General features: G+C 46.8%; 1 protein-coding gene across 1 annotated transcript; it reads right to left on the bottom strand.

Annotated features, from left to right (window-relative positions):
• Window positions 1–253: 253 nt before the first annotated feature.
• RPL26L1 (ribosomal protein L26 like 1) lies at window positions 254–9,470 on the bottom strand. Its single transcript, XM_044280734.1, has 4 exons — window positions 9,405–9,470; window positions 8,863–9,035; window positions 5,669–5,809; window positions 254–412 (listed from the first exon to the last, which is right to left on the bottom strand). The coding sequence occupies exons 2-4, from the start codon at window positions 9,028–9,030 to the stop codon at window positions 284–286; spliced, it is 438 nt and encodes a 145-aa protein (XP_044136669.1). The 5' UTR covers window positions 9,031–9,035; window positions 9,405–9,470; the 3' UTR covers window positions 254–283.
• Window positions 9,471–19,922: the final 10,452 nt, after the last annotated feature.

Genomic DNA, 19,922 nt, shown 5'->3' with positions numbered 1-19,922 from the left:
CTATGCCGGTAAAGAAAAACGCTAGTGTGAAAGTACCTCAAGAAGTGTGTGTACCTCTTATACGGATTTCCTTGGAAATTTTGAACAGCAACTGTACCAAGATTTTAAGTCCAACTGCAGCCCGAACAGCTATCCAGCCACATGTGGACACAGCCTAAAGATAATAGCTTATGGAGTCCCAGACTACAGCAAGGGCCCAAACCTCAGAACTTCCACTAACCAGATCTGAGGAATAAAAGAGCCACACTTTGTAGAAACTGAACAGTTTTTTTTATTGATAAAGTTACTCCTGCATTTTCTCTAAGGTTTCTTCCTTGTATTTGCCCTTCTCTTTGTTAACTTGGCGAGACTTCGCCTTGCGTTCCAAAATCTTCTTGCGATCTTTGTCAAGCTTTAGTCTGGTGATCACCACCTAAGAGAAAGACAGGAGAACAGTTAGTGAAACGTGTCAAACTGTTGACATGAAACTCATGGGGAAGTACAATGCCGCCTTTGAGACAACCACCCAAAACTGCATTGGAAAGGAGGTGGTGAGTAGGCATAAAATATGGTCAGAGGAAATCTGGTTAGGGTAAGAGGTTTCAGTCAATTTACAAAATCTGACAATTGCAGAGAATTGTTTTCTTAAAACTGCATTGTGACTTATTCCTACAAAAAATGTATATGTAAACTGACAGCTGAGTATCTATGAACAGTGTCAGTCTCCAATCAGTGCTGATGAGTGGTAGACTGTGCTGAGCTATGAACAGCTGTCAATTTACCATTTACATTTCTAGGAGGAATAAGTAACAATGCAGTTATGAGAAAAGATGCTTCAGTTATTTCATAGGGAATGCTATTACTTAGGGTTCATTCACACATCCGTAAGTGTTTTGCGGATCCGCAAAACACAGACATTGGCAATGTGCATTCCACAATTTGCAGACCGCACATCGCCGGCACTATAATAGAAAATGCCTAATCTTTTCCGCAATTGCAGACAATAGGACATGTTCTATTTTTTTGCAGAAACGGAAGCACAGATGCGGAAGTGCGGATCCGGACAGCACTTTCCGGCCCCATTGAAAATGAATGGGTCTGCACCTATACTGCAAAATTGTGGAACGGATGCGGACGTGTGAATGGACCCTAACACAGACATGTCAGCTTTAAATTAGAAAAAGCAGCAAGTTTGGCCGTCATGTCCGTTTTGCTGACAGATTGGCATGCCTACCCTGTGTTGCAGGAGCTTTCTACAAAAGTGGAATTAGGAATTGCTAAATGGTTCAATTTCACACGGTGGACAGCGGTACTCCCAGGCATGGCTCACATCTGTATATTACTCTTCAGATTTTTTTTTACCATTATAGAAAAAAAAATTTGGGCAACACAGTCCTGGCACTGAAAACGTCTGGGTTCAAGAAAAGGTCCAATAGTTTAGGAAAAGGTCTCCTCTGCATCCGACTACGGAGCTGTTCATATTTCCTACACTATTGGACTTATTCTTCAATCCAGCAGCAATTAGTCCCTGAAGAACGGTTGCTCAAAATGCAAAATAAAATACTATGATTAATACGCAGATGAATTTCTTGTGTGCAGACTTTCTTTGGAAAAGCTGAATGTACAGATATATTGGTAGTCACTTGAATCAACTGCTTGTAAATGTATGACAGGCACGTCAAGACCTGTGTATTTACTTCCATTACTGGTGGATTAATTGCTGATTTATCAACTCCATTCTGGTCCCACGTTGTACAACGTGGACTGCAATATGGCTCTCAGAATCCTTCAGCATGAACCCGAAACAGCTATGTAGGCATATGAGATCCTCAGCGAGAACCAGACTTCTTGTCCGTACTGACATGCTGTAGGGTTTGGACAGTTCAGGGACAGAACCAAATAACCCTATAAATTTGACACTAAAAACTTGCAGATGTTGCCCTACTTCAAACACCAGGAAGCTGGGCATCAATCCAAGTTGGTGATCAAGAACGCCTCCTAACTAGGGATGAGCGAATTGACTTAGCATCCGAAGTCAATTCACATACTATGAATACTGTATGGAGCAAGAGCACCACACAGTATTAGAATGTATTGGCTCAGTTGAGCCGAAGTTATTACTTCGGTAAAGTCTTGAGACTTCGGAACCGAACCAGAGTTCGGGAAATGATTTCATGAAGTTATTACGCGAAGACTCACAAGACTGTCAAGTAATAACTTCGGCTCATTGGAGCCAATACATTCTAATACTGTATGGTGCTCTCGCTCCGTACAATAATCAAACTAGGGTTGTTGCGGGTATCGAAATATCGATAATCAATACTTTTGTCCTGTATCAACACAATCCTGGGATTTGACATTTATCGATACTAGGCCGCCCTACTGCGCAGCCTAGCATCACAGAACATGAGCACACTGCTGTCAGCGCGCTCATGTTCCCTCAGCAGCAAAGGGGAGAAGGAGTCACTCTCCCTCCCCCCTGTGCCGCCGCTGCTGCCAATAAGGCCTCTTGCACACGAACGTATGCCCTCCGAGACACACAGCCCGTGAGCGGACCATATGCCCCAGAGCAGCATACATCGTGCGCACAGCATCATAGGTTACTATGATGCAGTGCGCATCGGGCCGCCCACAGGACAATAGCCCTGCAGGCAGCCCGACATGCACAGTAATCTATCCATCTATGATGCCATGTACTCCCGTGCGCTCGATCAATGCTGCCCCGAAACATATGGCCCGCTCAAGGACCGTATGTCTCAGAGGGCATACGGTCATGTACAAGAAGCCCAAGAAGAGAGACGGAGGAGGAAGGATGGGTGCACTGCACCACCAATGATAGTAAAGGACCTTTCATGGGTCCAAACATTGCAAACTATCAGGATATGTAAAGCGGCGCACAGGGATCTCACTGAACTTATTATTATTCCTGGGCGCCGCTCCATTCGCACACTGTGGCCCCCGGTATATTCTCCAGCTCTGTATGCTAACATCGGAGCAATGGGGGCACCCAATGGGAGGTCCTTCTGCCTGGCTGTAGCGCTGTCCAAAGGAGAGGGAGAGAGAAATAAATATCACAGTCTCCCTGGCTGTGACACTCTGCACTGTGATTGGACAGCGCTACAGCCAGGGAGAAGGAATGCAAGTCAAGATAATCGCGTCCCCTTTCCTGTGATGGACAGCATTTATGCATGACAGTCGGCTGGCTTTGCCGAACTGCCGGCTGTCAGTGGCAGGGAAGGGGGCGTGGTTACCGTCACTTGAAGCGAAGAGGCCGCTGCCTCCGTGACTTCAAGCCTGACTAGAGAATAGCACGGGCAGTGGATAGAAGAACGTTTTCTGAGCTTTTACCACATCTGACTGCTGCATGAAAATCATCATTAGAAATGCTACTGGCTACTCAGCAACTGCTGGTGGCTTGGGATGGTTTTTGGAGGTGACAGGTTTCCATTAAGTATAAATCACCCCTTTTTCTAATTTTACATTTAAATATATAAATAAACATATCGCCACATCCAAAAAGTCCAAAGTATTAAGATATATATTTTAAAAAAAATCTCTGCGGTGAACGCTGGAAGAGAAAAAAAAACAAAAAACAATGCGATTCACCATTATTTTAAAATGCGGAATGCACATGGCTTTTTTGATGTTTTATTTTTTTCGTGTGGTATCGGGTATTGCAATACTAACCAACTAGTAGTAAATCTACAGAATGTAACTATTGGAGACATTACACTACTACTCAATGACAACTCTCAGCCAAGCCATCTACCCTCAGATGTAAAAATAAGAAAGCCAACACTGTGAAGACAGACATCTGTCCCAAATATTGTGGGCAACTGCAGTCCCTTACATAGCTGGACCCTTACAGACCTCAGCACACGCCGATATTACATGTGGAGAGGTGCCAGGGTTTATATGTGCAGAAGGCCCTGGACCAGAGATAGTCATTCATACTAGGGGTGCACCGAAATTTCGGCCGAAAATGCACCTAATCCATTTCTGCCGATTTGTACATATCGGCCAAAAATAGCGGGGAGGGACTGGGAGGAGGAGCTGGGGGCCGATGCGTTCACTGTGCTCCGGCCCCCAGCTCCAGTAGTTATAAAATGTGTGCTATTCATGAGGCCCCCTCTGCAGTAGAACATTCAATATAGCCACATCCTACTCACAGGGCTGTTCTCTTAATGCTGGCCGGCCGGGCAGACGAGCGGCAGCGTCACAACTGACGTCACATGCCTGCGCCGCCTCCTTCATTCAGAAAGTAGGCCGGGCACATGACGTCAGTCGTGACGCTGCCACTCGTCTGCCCGGCCGGCCAGCATTAAGATAACAGCCCTGTGAGTAGGATGTGGCTATATTGAATGTTCTACTGCAGAGGGAGCCTCATGAATAGAATCCTTATTAATTGTACAACATTTTATTTTACTGTTATGGGGTGGGTGGGTGGGGGTCTGTGGATGGCACTGTTATGGGGTGGGTGGGTAATATGATTTATTAAATTCATGAAAAAGAATTAATAAAATCATTAAAAAAAAAGCATTTTAAAAGTATTTGGGCAAAAAGGCAGTTTCGGTTAAGGGGTATCCTGAATTTTCGGACCAGAATTTTCATTTCGGTGCACCCCTAATTCATACACTAAACTTATGACTGAGGACTAGTGAGTGAATAAAACAACTGATGCTGCCACACTGAAGCATCATGGTTCTATAGCATACTGCCCACAAATGGCTTGATAAAAGTGCCCCCCAATGTCTCACAAAAGCAGAGTCAGATACACTATACTGGATTATCCAGGGTCTTAACTCCAGGCTCCCAGCCCAACAACCAGTGCTGTGCACTTCTTATATCCCCAGCTGAGCAGTAAGTGCAGCAGACTGTCGTAAAGGCAGCAATCTGCTGTAATATCGTCCTGTGTAAAGCAACCTTCAGTAACAGGCTCCTTGCTCGCCACCAGTGCAAGATGGAGCAAAGTGTAAAATGCTCAGACCGGTGTGTGACCTCTGCATGTAATAAGTGCACATGATGCGTGTCAGCCTAAAAGCGGGACTCTTTACAACTCAAACCAACTAATGCTTATTTCACAAACCAATCAGCAAAAAGAACAGATTGTGTAGACAGAGCAGCCAGCCCCGACAAAACACTGAACCAAACAGCAGATAACTGGGCGACCCCTCAGTCAGTGAATGGCGGAGCGGCTAGGAGGCAGGGGATTGTCTATATGCTCTACTACATTACACCTAATGTAACATCCAAGGAGGATGTGCAATGATGTGCCAGTCAGTCAGGGCCAGCACTAGGCACAAGGTAAAACTTTGGCCCAGCACGATACTTTTATATTAACTAGCTGTACATGTACTGGGAACAGCAGATACATGCAGCTAGTACTATCCTTATATGCAGGTCCTCTGACCTGTGAGCAGGCGCAGCTTCCATCAGCAGCCACCATTCCCTTATATTGGAGACAGAACCTAGCACACGCACAGTCCATCTGTGTTCCCAGGTCACATGAATTATTCAGACATCAGTGCTTCTAGTTTAATAATGCGGATTACTAGCTGCATGCATGTGCTGTTCCCAGTACAAGTACAGCTAGTAACTGGAGTGCAGTGAAACATTAAACCCTATATATTCCCGGAATTAGCAAATAAGCTTTTAAAGATCTTGACAACCACAAGGTTCCTATACGCACCTTGCTGGGGTGAATGCCAACATGAACCGTGGTGCCGTTGGCCTTCTCGCGCTGCACGCGTTCAATGTAGATCACGTATTTCTTTCTGTACACCTGGACAACTTTACCAATTTGCTGGCCTTTGTAGTGCCCACGAACCACCTAGGAAAGGAGGAAAGTGTTAGAGAGAAGCTGACCTATAGAACAAGCCAGGACATGGACGTGGCTGCTTGTTCCATCTGTTCATGAGGTGTGAAATCACAGGACACACACCGCTCCATTTCAGGTGAATCAATCTGCCTCCCCATAACAAGCCCTTCGCACACAGGTACTGAAGGGAACGTCTCGGGGAGGCGATAGGCACGGCTTTACATGCTTAAAATATTATTTTGTCATGCAGAAAGACTCCAGTTAATAAAGTCAGATAATATACCTTAGGCTACTTTCACACTAGCGTTCGGGCGGATCTGTTCTGAACGGATCCGCTCATAATAATGCAGACGGAGGCTCCGTTCAGAACGGATCCGTCTGCATTAAAATGGCAAAAAAAAAGCTAAGTGTGAAAATAGCCTCGGACGGATCCGTCCAGACTTTCAATGTAAAGTCAATGGGGGACGGATCCGCTTGAAGATTGAGCCACATTGTGGCATCTTCAAACGGATCCGTCCCCATTGACTTACATTGTAAGTCTGGACGGATCCGCACGGCCAGGTGGACACCCGAACGCTGCAAGCAGCGTTCAGCTGTCCGCCTGTCCGTGCGGTGGCGAGCGGAGCGGAGGCTGAACGCCGCCAGACTGATGCAGTCTGAGCGGATCCGCTCCATTCAGACTGCATCAGGGCTGGACGGCTGCGTTCGGGTCCGCTCGTGAGCTCCTTCAAACGGGGCTCACGAGCGGACAAGCGAACGCTAGTGTGAAAGGAGCCTAAGAGTGCAGCATCATAGCATGGGCTAATGATTCACACAGTTCAGAGCAGCCGAGTTACATGGTTGACCACCCTGTGGAATCAATGCTGTTTAAAGGTGTTATCCAGGAAAACCTATTTATGACATCCCCAGTATCCGTTCTGCCGGGGTGCAACACCAGGGACTCCTGCCAATTAGCTGATAGAAGAGACCGCAGCCTCTTCCTAGGCCAGTGAGATCAGTCACATAGCCTAGTTGCAGCTCAGCCCCATTCAAGTCAATGGGGCTGAGCTGCAATACCAAGCACTGCCACTATATGACGTACAGCACTGTCCTTGGAAATCTCACCAGAGCTTTAGTGAGTGCAGCAGCTCCCTGAAACAGCTGATTGGCAGGGATGCTGGAACTTACCCTCAGGATAGATCATCATTATCACATCAGCTGGGGTCTAAGACAGTCTTTCCCAGGATAAACCCTTTAATACGCTTCCTTTGCAGATCTGCGGGGGAGCTATAAGGGTTACCCAGATGCAACAGCCACTTTAAAAGAAGTTCCAAACATGTTTTGATTCAATTTTGAAGCTCTGTTTGCTGACAGTGAATGGAAACACTTAACATTGAAATGTTAAAAAGGTACACCTAAAGGGTGTAATCATGCCGTGTACACAGCCTCTGCTGCTGGCGATGGCATTAGTGATCACTGCTCCCACCACAGTGGAGGAGATCGCTACATGTAAATGCAGCCAATAGCAAGGACGAGCCACTCGTGATGCTAGGGGGGCCTTGTCCCCGTCACTGCCTGCTCTGATCCAACTCCCCCACCCGGCAGCTGTGCAGGAATCTGGAGCGACATGGGTGCCAGGTAAGTATAATCCATGAGGTGCCCAGGCATTCATTTCTATGGGAAAACTCTGGAGTATTCACTTGAACGGACAGAGGCGTCCCATAGAAGTGAATGGGGCCGCCATACTGTAACTACACCTGCACCCCACTGTAATTGCTGCGGCGAGCAGGTAAACAGCAGAGAAGGCAGTGCTTGTCTGAGCTTTTCCCACAAACAGCTGATTGGCGGGGGTGCTGCAGTCAGACCCCCGCCGATCTAATATTGATGACCTATCTCGAGGATGGGTAATCTATAGTAGAAAGCAGACAATCCCTTTAAGGCATAGATCAGCGTTTCAGTTAAGAATTTTATCGGTGATTGTGAGCAAAAACACAGAACAGGTACATGTCTTACGTTTCTACCTGGTTTTGGTTCACAATGAAAATCACTGCTAAACATTGCCACATTAACTAGGCCTAAGGGCTCTTTCACACGAGCGGATGCCGTGCGGGTAATCCACTGCGCGAAAGACCGCCAAGCCCCGCTCCGGACAGCAGAGACACGGAGCAGTAACATGATTGATAATGCTCCGTGCCTCTCTAATCTTTTCACTACAAAATCAGTGAGATAACGTTGTCACCGTGATTTTGTAATAAAAAGGTCACAGAGAGGCACGGAGCATCATCAATCATGTTACTGCTCCGTGTCTCTGCTGTCCGGAGCGGGGCTTGGCGGTCTTTCGCGCAGTGGATTACCCGCACGGCATCCGCTCATGTGAAAGAGTCCTTAGCCTCTGTCCACACTAGCATTACTTTTCCCATCAGGCTTCAGCTACTTTTCGATGACCAGAATACCGTAGCATGCTGCATTAGGCTCTGTTCACATTTCCGCTGAAAGCTCAGTAGGAAATCTCATCTTACTTTACAGGACAAAATGACAGTCCCCATGAAGGAAACCCGCCAGACCCATTACAAATCAGTGGGGTCCAGGGGCTGGTGTCAGTCACAGAATCCAGTGCTCTGGTATTTTAGTTTTTCTGTTCCTACCACAGAACACGGGAAAAAATGAACAGACGAATTTAGAACGCCTAATGTCCTGCAAACCATCTGAAAACTGACTGACATTAGCAGATCATCATACTGCCATGCACCTTCAGCACCGATGGTCTGTTACAATGTACAAGGCTGTACACGCACCATATTGAGGAAATTGAGTGGGGCAGATTCTGAGATATGGGGCAAATCCACAAGTGGATACTAGTCTGCGGAAACTACACTGCAGTGTGCATGAAGACCTGTGGCCCTGCTTGTTAGCACTGTGAGGGTATGGTCATAGGTCCAGGGACAAACATGATATCAGTATGAACTGGGCAGTAGGTCCTCTGATGGCTTCCATTCAATGACAGCAAACAGGGCTTGAAGTACAGTTCTATAGGAAAGATGCAGAACACTGACTCCTATAGAAGCCCAGCAGGATCCCCCCATTACCTGGACTTCATCGTCCTTGCGGATGGGCATGGAGCGGGCGTTGTACTTCTGCCTCAGCTCCTTGGACAGCGGAGAGGACATGATCTTCCTGCGCACATGAGAGGGGGCATTGAAGTGCCTCTTACGGTTCTTGCTGCGGTCTGAGGTAACAAACCGACTGAACTTCATGGTGACTGCAGAAACAAACAGGACATTCATTATCATATTACCTCACAGCACTATGTACAGGTCTCACACAGCGGCCATGTTTATTACCCTGCTCCGTGCCACAGGGAAGAGCGCTCGTGAGCACGAACCATTAGCCGGGCAGGAGGAGGGGGGATACACTTCCATTACTGAACACGAGCCGGTTAATGTCACACACCGGCGGGCTACTCCATCCAACCAAACTCCCCTATAACGCACAAGTCACCATAAATGGCGTCCATCCTCACGCCGGAGCCGTCTCCGCTACATACTGAGACTGTAACGGGGAAGAAAAGACGCGCTCCGGCACAGGATTGCGTAGGATTAGACTTCACATCGTTCTCCGAGCTCCTTACCCAGCTGCACAGTCCACTATGGCCGCCGGAAAAGAGAAATAGCACCTACTTCCGCTCACATTAAACAACTGTAGAAATCTCGCGAGAAACATCCGCGGATGGGAGTCTAGCGGCCGGTGTAGAGAGACCCCTAGCGGCACCAGGAACAGCTGCAGGTGACTGGATTGATTTGGTTGGCGCTGGGCAGTGAGAGAATCTTCATTATCTGCAGCGCTGTATATACAGACACAATTAGATCTATAGGGTCTCCGATGTAACCATTGGCTAGGATTTCATTATTTTCATGAAATACATTATAACAATTTTTTTTTAAATCAGTGTGTTCCAGAAGAAGTGATAGATAAAAGGGGATGTCAAGATTAACCCCTTAAGGACACAGCCTTATTTCACCTTAAAGACCAGGCCATTTTTTGCAAATCTGACCAGTGTCACTTTAAAGGGGTTATCCCATCGTAATGATCACTGGTAAATCTGTTAATGATTTAACAGTGATCATTTTTTTAAATATATTTATTTAACTAATCCCCACCCCTTAGAAGTAAATAAACCTATACTTACCTGACTGTTGTCTTCCGTCTCCCCTGGTTACAGCCAACGCTCTTCTCAGGAATCGCGGTGGCCGCGCGTGCGCAGACGACTTCTCTTCTCCCGGCTGGCCGCGCGCTGTACTGAACGCGCACGCCGAGGCTGCGCATGCGCTATGGTGATATTTTCCTGGCCAGTATAGTATACTTGCCAGGAAGAAGTCACCAGGGCGCATGCGCAGCCTCGGCATGCGCGTTCAGTTTAGCGCGCGGCCCGGCCAGGAGAACACTTTAATCAAGATGGAGCTCGCCCCCTGCCGAGTGCCGAAACCAGGAAGTGGACAGCGCGCCGGGAGCAGGTAAGTATGAAATAGAGTCTGAGAATATCCCTTTAAGTGGTGATAACTTTAAAACACTCTGACTTATCCAGGCCATTATGAAATTGTTTTTTCGTCACATATTGTACTTCATGACACTGGTAAAATGAAGTAAAAATCATTTTTATTTATAAAAAAAAATACCAAATTTACCAAAAAAAATAAAAAAATAGAAGTTTAGAAGAAAATCTTGAAATTTTTCTGAAATAAAAAAAAAAAATTTTTTTAGGGACCAGTTCAGGTCTGAATTCACTTTGTGAGGCTTACATAATAGAAACCACCCAAAAATGACCCCATTCTAGAGGTATTCAAAACTGATTTTACAAACGTCCTTAACCCTTTAGGTGTTCCACAAGAGTTAATGGCAAATGGTGATAAAATTTCAGAATTTAGATTTTTTGGGTAATTTTTTTCCAGTAACAAAGCAAGGGTTAACAGCCAAACAAAATGCTATATTTATTGCCTCTATTCTGTAGTTTGCAGAAACACCCCATATGTGGCCGTAAACTACTGTACAGGCACACGGCAGGGCGTAGAGGGAAAGGTGCGCCGTATGGTTTTTGGAAGGCAGATTTTGCTGGACTGGTTTATTTACACCATGTCCCAATTGAAGCCCCCCTGATGCACCCCTAGAGTGCAAACTCCATAAAAGTGACCCCATCTAAGAAACTACACCCCTCAAGGTATTCAAAACTGATTTTACAAACTTTGTTAACCATTTAGGTGTTGCACAAGAGTTATTGGCAAATGTAGATGAAATTTGAGAATTAAAATTTTTGGGCAAATTTTCCATTTAAATCCATTTTTTCCAGTAACAAAGCAAGGGTTAACAGCCAAACAAAATATTATATTTTTTGCCCCGATTCTGTAGTTTGCAGAAACACCCCATATGTGGTTGTTAACTACTGTACTGGCACACAGTAGGGCGTAGAAGGAAAGGTGTGCCGTATGGTTTTTGAAAGACAGATTTTGCTGGACAGTTTTTTTGACACCATGTCCCATTTGAAGTCCCTCTGATGCACCCCTAGAGTAGAAACTCCATAAAAGTGACCCCATCTAAGAAACTACACCCCTGGGCAGGAGTACAGCAGTGATGGAGAGGCTGGCACAGGAGACCTCTGGGGTACTCTCAGTGTATAGGGACCAGGCCTGATGGTAGATGAGGTGCCCTGGATGTTGCAGGTGTTTAATGTGCCGGGGGCAAGGTCCCTTTAAGATTCGTGACGCCAGTGCCGGTAACGGTGGCACACCGATTTATGATGGGAATAATTGAGGAACACGATGTTGTGGTGAACCAAAACTTCCTTTACTGGAAACAGTTAACTTTGTACAGTCTTTTGGTTAACGTTCCATAGGTCAGTAGCAGTCACAAGCAGACTTTTACAAATGGCAGGTACACTGTTCTTGCAAGATACTCAGAGGGTTAAACACTTACAGATCAGGCTGCACTTTTCCTAAGAAATCCTGTGCACTATTCCTCAGAACTCCTGTCTGCCTTGATCCCAAGGCCCGTATGCCCTAATGCTGGCTTTATCCTTGGTAGGGGAAACTTCCTCAGGTATATATCTCATTGCTTTCAGTAAAATCCTTCTGCTCTTCAGCCCTCAGGTTGGCTGGAAACACTTTGGCTCTGCTCTGCTCATGGGAACTTCAGGTTTCTCTCAGGAGGCAACTTCTTCTCCTGGTGGCAACTAGAAGCCTGGGCTGTCTAGCTGCATGTCAGGAGGTGGCCCTCAGCTCCTCTCTGCTGAAGTGCACACTCTCTTCTGTCTCTACACAGACTCCTGACCCAATTGACCCTTGTGTAGTGCCCACATTTACCTAGTGGGACACTACACATGTACCAGCTGCTATTCCACTACTGCCCTCTGCTGCTCACAAAGCCTGGCTAACATGTGGAACGTGGAGTTCCAGTGTGTGCTCACATCGCACAACAGTCGGTGAGCTGGCAATTTCAAGAGCTGTTGATGACTTGCAGAAATGTGCACACACGCGGCGCACCTTCACCAGAAGCTCAGGCAAATTGGGGTAGGTTTTGAGAAACCACTGAACCACTAAGTTGAACACGTGGGCTAGGCATAAGATGTGTGTGAGCTTGCCGAGCTCCAAAGCTGCCACAAAGTTACGCCCATTAGTTCACACAACCATGGCTGGTTGTAGGTTGAGTGGCGAGAGCCACAGCTCAGTCTGGTCTCTTATCCCCTGCCACAGCTCTGCGGCGGTGTGCTGTTTGTCCCCTAAGCATATCAGCTTCAGCACGGCCTGTTGACACTTCCCCACTGCAGTGCTACACTTCTTCCAGCTACCGGCTGATGGCTGACTGGTGCTGCACGGGGATAATTCGGAGGTGGAAGTGGAGGCAGAGGAGTGGGGGTTGGAGCCACTAACGTAGGTGCTGGTGGAAACCCTGATCGACGTAGGGCCCGCAATCCTCAGCGTCGGTAGCACCTGTGCCATCCAAGGGTACGACTCACTCCCGGCCTCCACAACGTTCACCCAGTGTGCCGTCAGAGAAATGTAGCGACCCTGGCCAAATGCACTTGTCCATGTGTCCGTGGTTAAGTGGACCTTCCCAATAACTGCGTTGGTCAGGGCACGTGTGACATTTCGGGACACATGTTGGTGTAAGGCGGGCACGGCACATCTTGAAAAATAGTGGCGGCTGGGGACAGAGTACAGCGGGACAGCCGCCGACATCAGGCTGCGGAAGGCCTCAGAGTCTACAAGTCTAAATGGCAACATTTCCAGGGCCAGTAATTTTGAAAAGTGCGCATTTAGTGCTATGGCCTGTGGGTGGGTGGCTGGGTATTTGCGCTTGCGTTCAAATGCCTGGGGTAAGGACATTTGGATGCTGCACTGGGACAGGCAAGTGGATGTGGTCGCTGATGGTGCTTGCGAAGGTCCAGGTGCAGGGCGTGAGCCATCCTCGCCTACGCCTTCGACAGGCGATTGGCCAGCACGTACCATAGGGGAAGAGGAGGCAGTGGTGTGACCTGCAGACACATATTGTGGACCCAGGCGTTTGTCCCACTTATTAGGGTGCTTGGATGCCATGTGCTGTATCATCTGGTGGTGGTGAGGTTGCTAGTGTTCACACCCCTTCTCATTTTGGTGTGGCATAGGTTGCAAACTACTATTCTTTTGTCGTCCGCACTTTCCTCAAAAAAGCGCCATACTGCGGAACACCTACCCCTTGGCAAGGGAGATTTACGCAAGGTGGTGCTCCGTGGAACAGTTGCGGGCCTGTGTGGTGTGGCCGCCTTCTCACTTTTGCCACTCCACTGCCTCTTCCAGCCTGTTGCGGTGCTGCAGATTCCCAACCCTCTGTACTGCTGTCCTCGCTCGGCTTTCCACTTTCCCAGGTTGGGTCAGTGACCTCATCGTCCACAACCTCCTCTTCCACTTCCTCACTCTGATCATCCTCTTGATTTGTTGACCTAACCACAACTTCAGTGATTGATAACTGTCTCTCATCCTCTTCATCAATCTCTTGAGACAGTAATTGCGGTTGACTCATTGGCAACTGTGTCTCATCCTCATCCACCTCATTAAACACTAATTGCCATTCCCCATCGTCATGTTCTTGTGACTGTGGATGCTCAAGAGGTTGGGAATCAGGGCACAATATCTCATGTCCCTCTTCAAGCGTGGATGGCGAGAGGGCCAAATCAAGTAATGGCGATGAAAAGAGCTCCTCGAAATATCTGAGTGTGGGATTACTTGTTTGGCCAGACTCTCCATGGTGGGAGGAAGGAGGATCAGGGTGAGGATTCTGTTGACCAGACTCTTGGCTACTGAGACTGAACATGGTGGAAGACAGGGTGGTGTTTAACCGACTGGAAGCATTATCTGCTGCAATCCAACTGACCACCTGGTCGCACTGCTCTGACTTCAAGAGTTTTGTCCTGCGACACCCTGCAAACTGGGACATGAAGCTAGGTATCGTAGATGATTGTTTTTCTTGTGCTCTGGCAGCAGGCACAGTTTCAACGTGAACCATCAGCATCATGGCCACTTCCCCGTCCCTTAATGCTCACCTTCTTCATATTAAATGTTATATGCACGCTTGACACACAAGATCTGGCACGGATGTCACAGTTCACAGCAAGCACAGTATATGGAAAAAGTACGTAGAAGTATGGAAAAAATATACTAGTTTTCACTTATATTTTTTCTATCTCTGGCCCTGACACACATAAGGTATTGCACAGATGTCACAAGTCACTGCAGACACCTTCTATAGGAAAAGTATGGAAAAAAAAAATGGATGGCTATATTATATTGCTGCCACCACACACAATAGTCCTTAAAAGGACTTTTGGGTCTTTGAAACGTTTTTCAACTAAATAGATTGCGATCACACTCCCTACACTATCTGTCCCTTCCTAGGCGCAGCTCTCCCTGTCTAACAATGACACATCCAAAATCGCAAGCAATAAAACGCCCGGTATTGTTGCTGTCCTGGACCAATCACGTATAAACCAAAACCAAACTCAGAACAGCATAGATTATCAAAATACAAAATCTTTTATTGGACATACAATATATATATACTGTAAGCAGCATTACATCACACAGGATGATCTCCACAGGTCTATTCCGTTATACTACATATAGTTTTGCAATTACAAAATCCCTAGCTGTGCAGTACAATAAGCAATCACAGTCTTCAGTCAAATATATATAAAGTGCATAGTGCCTCAACTAAATAATGACACAGGGAAAATACATGCAATACAGGTAACTACAGACCAAACAGTCCTGGATCCCAACACGTGTTTCGCGGTCGCTTTCTCAAGGGATACTGGTGGTGTGTCTAGACTGATCATATATAGTCTCCAAATTAGGGTAATTAAAAACTCCTGGACTGCATACTAATGATTAAAGTTAAGACCGGAAGTGCGATGCGTTCCACTCTGGAACGCATCGCATCACTTCCGGTCCCGTCTGTGTCCGGACACTGAACTTATTTCTCCTAGTATAAAGTGCAACTAACAATAGGATAGGGCACAGAACGTATATCAATATGTTTAAAAACATTGTAGCGGTCCCATTTCATATTAAGATGCAGAGGGAGACCTCTGTGAGGAGCGGAGGAAAGCTGCGCCCGAACCGGAAGTATCAAAACCGGATATCCAGTATGCGTTCCACCGTGGAACGCATTGGTCTCAAACCCAGCCGGCAAGATCGCCTCCCTACTCCGCAATTCGCATGAGGCCAGCGGAATAAAGTGTGTGATGCGCTCCACGCTGGAACGCAAGCGACATTGCACCTTCTTTTCATCTTAAATCTATATTTCAAGATAAGACCCAATCAAGTGTTAAAAGCATCATGCAGAATCACCCTGTATATAACATAATATTTATATTCATACCCCCAAGTAATAAATACGTTTTTAATTACCCTAATTTGGAGACTATATATGATCAGTCTAGACACACCACCAGTATCCCTTGAGAAAGCGACCGCGAAACACGTGTTGGGATCCAGGACTGTTTGGTCTGTAGTTACCTGTATTGCATGTATTTTCCCTGTGTCATTATTTAGTTGAGGCACTATGCACTTTATATATATTTGACTGAAGACTGTGATTGCTTATTGTACTGCACAGCTAGGGATTTTGTACTTGCAAAACTATATGTAGTATAACGGAATAGACCTGTGGAGATCATCCTGTGTGATGTAATGCTGCTTATATATATGGACTTCTATGTTTTTTACAAGTGTATGTCCAATAAAAGATTCTGTCTAACAATGAGCCAAACATGCGCCAGATCACGCGTTCCGGCCAGCCAATCACTGTAATGTCAGTAACCAACAATGCTATGGCATTACAGTGATGGCAGTACTTACCTGCACGTTTCTTGGCTGCATAGCAGCCAATAAATGTGCGGTGAGGAGACTCGAGCAAGGCGCTCGAGCACATGCGGTACTTGGCCTAGTACCGCCATGTGCCGAACATAGCGATGCTCGTGCCGAACATAGCATGCTCGCTCAGCAGTAACGGTTATATTTCCTATAAATGCACCCTGCAACACAGCACTTGCACCCCAATAACAAGCAAGGTTTGCTGGAATTACAGAGGTACCATCTAGTGCAAACCTGAAAGCAGCAGTATAAGAGCAATTTGGATCCCCAATTAGTGCAGCAAGGTGTAATAGAATCGCTCCTATTACCCAGGCTGTACACTCCTCTACTGCACCGTGTTCTCCTTTTATAGCGTGGATGATGCCTCCGTATCCTTTCCCTACACCTTGAATAATCTTTCCCTGCACTTGTAAATCGTTTTTTTTTAGCACAATGAAGTCTTTCCTAGCACTTTCCCTAGCGCCTGCTGACGTCTCTCCCTGCACTAAGTACAGTACACTGGAAAATGGCAGAATCCAAAATGGCTGAGGATATTTATAGGGCTGTGACATCACAGGGGCTGGCTGCTGATTGGCTGCATGCATGGCATTGTGGGTGATCCCTCGTTCCCAGAATTCTTTAATCCATGTCCTAATATGTGCATCAGCCATTTTAGGAAAAAATGTGATTCAACCATGTTCATCCTTGATGTATTCCTTTTCCGTAGAGAGTGTCAGGAAGGTAGGATAATTCAGTGTCTGTATCTTCACCCACTCCACCTCCTTTCTTCTTTTCTTTTTGTCCTAACTGTGCCAAGTTACAGCAGGCTGCTGTCATTTTCAGTAGGAAGGGGAGGTAGGATTTGGGTGTGCCAGGGAAATGAACTGATATTGGAAGAGGGGCCTCTGCTCTTGCTTTCTTCTCTGGTAGAGAAGGGAGGGCTCACTAGATGATTCCCTGATGCTCCAGTTGGCCAGTGTGATGTTGCCCCTAGAACTACATCAAAGACCTCTCCACATAGCCAAACAAAGACCCTGCTCTGCTGTTGCAAGGGGCAAACCCTACGTGTTCCTTGTAGATGGGTCCCTTTTCTGTTTCTTTTTTGTTTGGAAAAGGCTCTTGTTTTGGCAAAACTCCTCATTCATGTTTTAAAGTCTGATTATAGGGTATCTACCACCACTAGATGGCACTACAGGGACAGCTTTAGCTTGAAAAAGAACTAACACATTTCTTTCTCACAGGGAGCATTTTGCCAGTTAAAATCAGATAGTGACACATCTTTATTTTTTTTTTCGAATCTGTTTTTATTTTCCAATTGTAGATTTTTTTAAATTCTATTTTCTGAACATGATTATAGGAGTGGCCATCTTGCTTGAGCTGTTCTTAACAGCATTTAGAAAGCATTGTGAAAATTGCTTTACTGCAGCCTAGGGCTGCACGATATGGGAATTTTGTGCAATTGCGATTAGGGCCCTAAAAATTGTAATAACGATATGCGATGCAATATTTTAAGGGAATCGTGCTAGAGGTCTATTTGCTTGGATTTTCCCATATGAGCCGCTGACGCGGCTGGGTATGACATAGTTATGGGGGATCTGTGGAGGACGCTGTTATGGGGGATCTGTGGATGACGCTGTTATGTGGGGGATCTGTGGAGGACGCTGTTATTTGGGGGATCTGTGGAGGACGCTGTTATGGGGGTTTCTGTGGAGGACGCTGTTATTTGGGGGATCTGTGGAGGACGCTGTTATGTGGGGGATCTGTGGAGGACGCTGTTATGTGGGGGATCTGTGGAGGACGCTGTTATGTGGGGGATCTGTGGAGGACGCTGTTATGTGGGGGATCTGTGGAGGACGCTGTTATGGGGGTTTCTGTGGAGGGCGCTGTTATGGGGGATCTGTGGAGGACGCTATTATGGGGGATCTGTGGAGGACGCTGTTATGGTGGATCTGTGGAGGACGCTGTTATGGGGGATCTGTGGAGGACGCTGTTATGGGAGATCTGTGGAGGACGCTGTTATGGGGGATCTGTGGAGGACAGTGTTATGGGGGATCTGTGGAGGACGCTGTTATGTGGGGGATCTGTGGAGGACGCTGTTATGTGGGGGATCTGTGGAGGACGCTGTTATGTGGGGGATCTGTGGAGGACGCTGTTATGGGGGTTTCTGTGGAGGCGCTGTTATGGGGGATCTGTGGAGGACGCTATTATGGGGGATCTGTGGAGGACGCTGTTATGGTGGATCTGTGGAGGATGCTGTTATGGGGGATCTGTGGAGGACGCTGTTATGGGAGATCTGTGGAGGACGCTGTTATGGGGGATCTGTGGAGGACAGTGTTATGGGGGATCTGTGGAGGACGCTGTTATGTGGGGGATCTGTGGAGGACGCTGTTATGTGGGGGATCTGTGGAGGACGCTGTTATGGGGGTTTCTGTGGAGGGCGCTGTTATGGGGGATCTGTGGAGGACACTTATGGGGGACCTGTAGATGGCACTGTTATGGGGTGGATCTGTGGAGTACGCTGATATAGGGGATGTGTGCTATGACACATAGGGCCATGAGGGGGGCCAGCATAAGACATATAGCATCTTATGCTGGTCCCCCTCATGGCCCTATGTGTCCCCTCATGTGTCCTAAACTGCACACATAACTGGCTTTGCGTGTAAAGTGTTTTACTAGTGTGTGAAACAATCTCTCTCCTATTGATAACAGGTCCGGCCTCTGTACTCACTGTCACTTTGCATGCACTGCAGCGAGCTGGCCGGCCGGCGCGTGACTGACGTCACTAACTAACGCTCCTCCCACTTCAGGAAGCAGGAGCATTACTAAGTGACGTCAGTCACGCGCCGGCCGGCCCGCTCGCTGCCGTTCGCTGCAGTGCATTGCATTCATAGTGACAGTGAGTACAGAGGCTGGACCTGTTATCAATAGGAGAGAGATTGTTTCACACACTAGTAAAATACTTTACACGCAAAGCCAGTTATGTACGGGGGGCCCCTTTATATATAATCGCTGCATTTTCGGGTCGGCCAAATCACCATATCGCATTTGCCGATTATCGCGATTCGATTATTTTTTCGATTTATCGTGCAGCCCTACTGCAGCCCCACGGATCATATACACAAGTCAGGAGCGGGCCCCATAGACTTCTATGGGAGAGTTTTCTAGGCATGCTTTGTGACCTGTGGAAGGAAAGAACAGATAAGCTCTGACAATCCCCTATTGTGAATGGTGGATCCTGTCTTTTCTATACACAGAGGTGATATAATTACAGGCAGGGTTGGAATGAGTTAACCGCAGTAAAGTAATCTGCACAAACCAAGAAGTGGTGCCAATTATTAGACATAGGGGCCAGTGCAAAAACTGCAGGATTTTATGGTTTTTGTTTAAATTTATGGAATACATGGAAAATTAAAAACAAATAAAATGTCAGACACGCACGCTGCCGCTATAGTATGCCGGTACAGCTGTAGTAATTAGTGATGGACGAACATCGGCCAATGTTCGTGAACCGCAAGTTCGCGGCGGGCCCCATTCACTTTAATGGCAGGCGAACCTGAAAAACCTTCAGGTCATATTTGCAGCCACCGAATACTTACTAGAAGTGCACAAATCGTCCCACAACATGGACAGTGACATACCAAAGGAGGATCAATGGCAAAAATACCCCCCAAAAATATGTATTTTAATTAGGGGCCATTTTTATGCGTCTTAAAGGGAAATTCTCAGAAATGTGGCCTGCTGGAGCTTAGAAAAATGTAATTTTAGGCCAC

Source organism: Bufo gargarizans, chromosome 2 (assembly GCF_014858855.1).
Source record: "Bufo gargarizans isolate SCDJY-AF-19 chromosome 2, ASM1485885v1, whole genome shotgun sequence".
Lineage (NCBI taxonomy): Eukaryota > Metazoa > Chordata > Amphibia > Anura > Bufonidae > Bufo > Bufo gargarizans.
The sequence above is the reverse complement of the archived record's forward strand: the minus strand, read 5'-3'. Positions and strand labels throughout refer to the sequence as shown.

Coding starts and splice junctions, on each gene's coding strand:
- RPL26L1 (XM_044280734.1), bottom strand. CDS start 9,030: ATGAAGTTCAGTCGGTTTGTTACCTCAGACCGCAGCAAGAACCGTAAG. Junction 5,810..8,862: donor GCAAGGACGATGAAGTCCAG/GTAATGGGGGGA, acceptor CTCCTTTCCTAG/GTGGTTCGTGGGCACTACAA. Junction 413..5,668: donor TTGGCATTCACCCCAGCAAG/GTGCGTATAGGA, acceptor TCTTTCTCTTAG/GTGGTGATCACCAGACTAAA.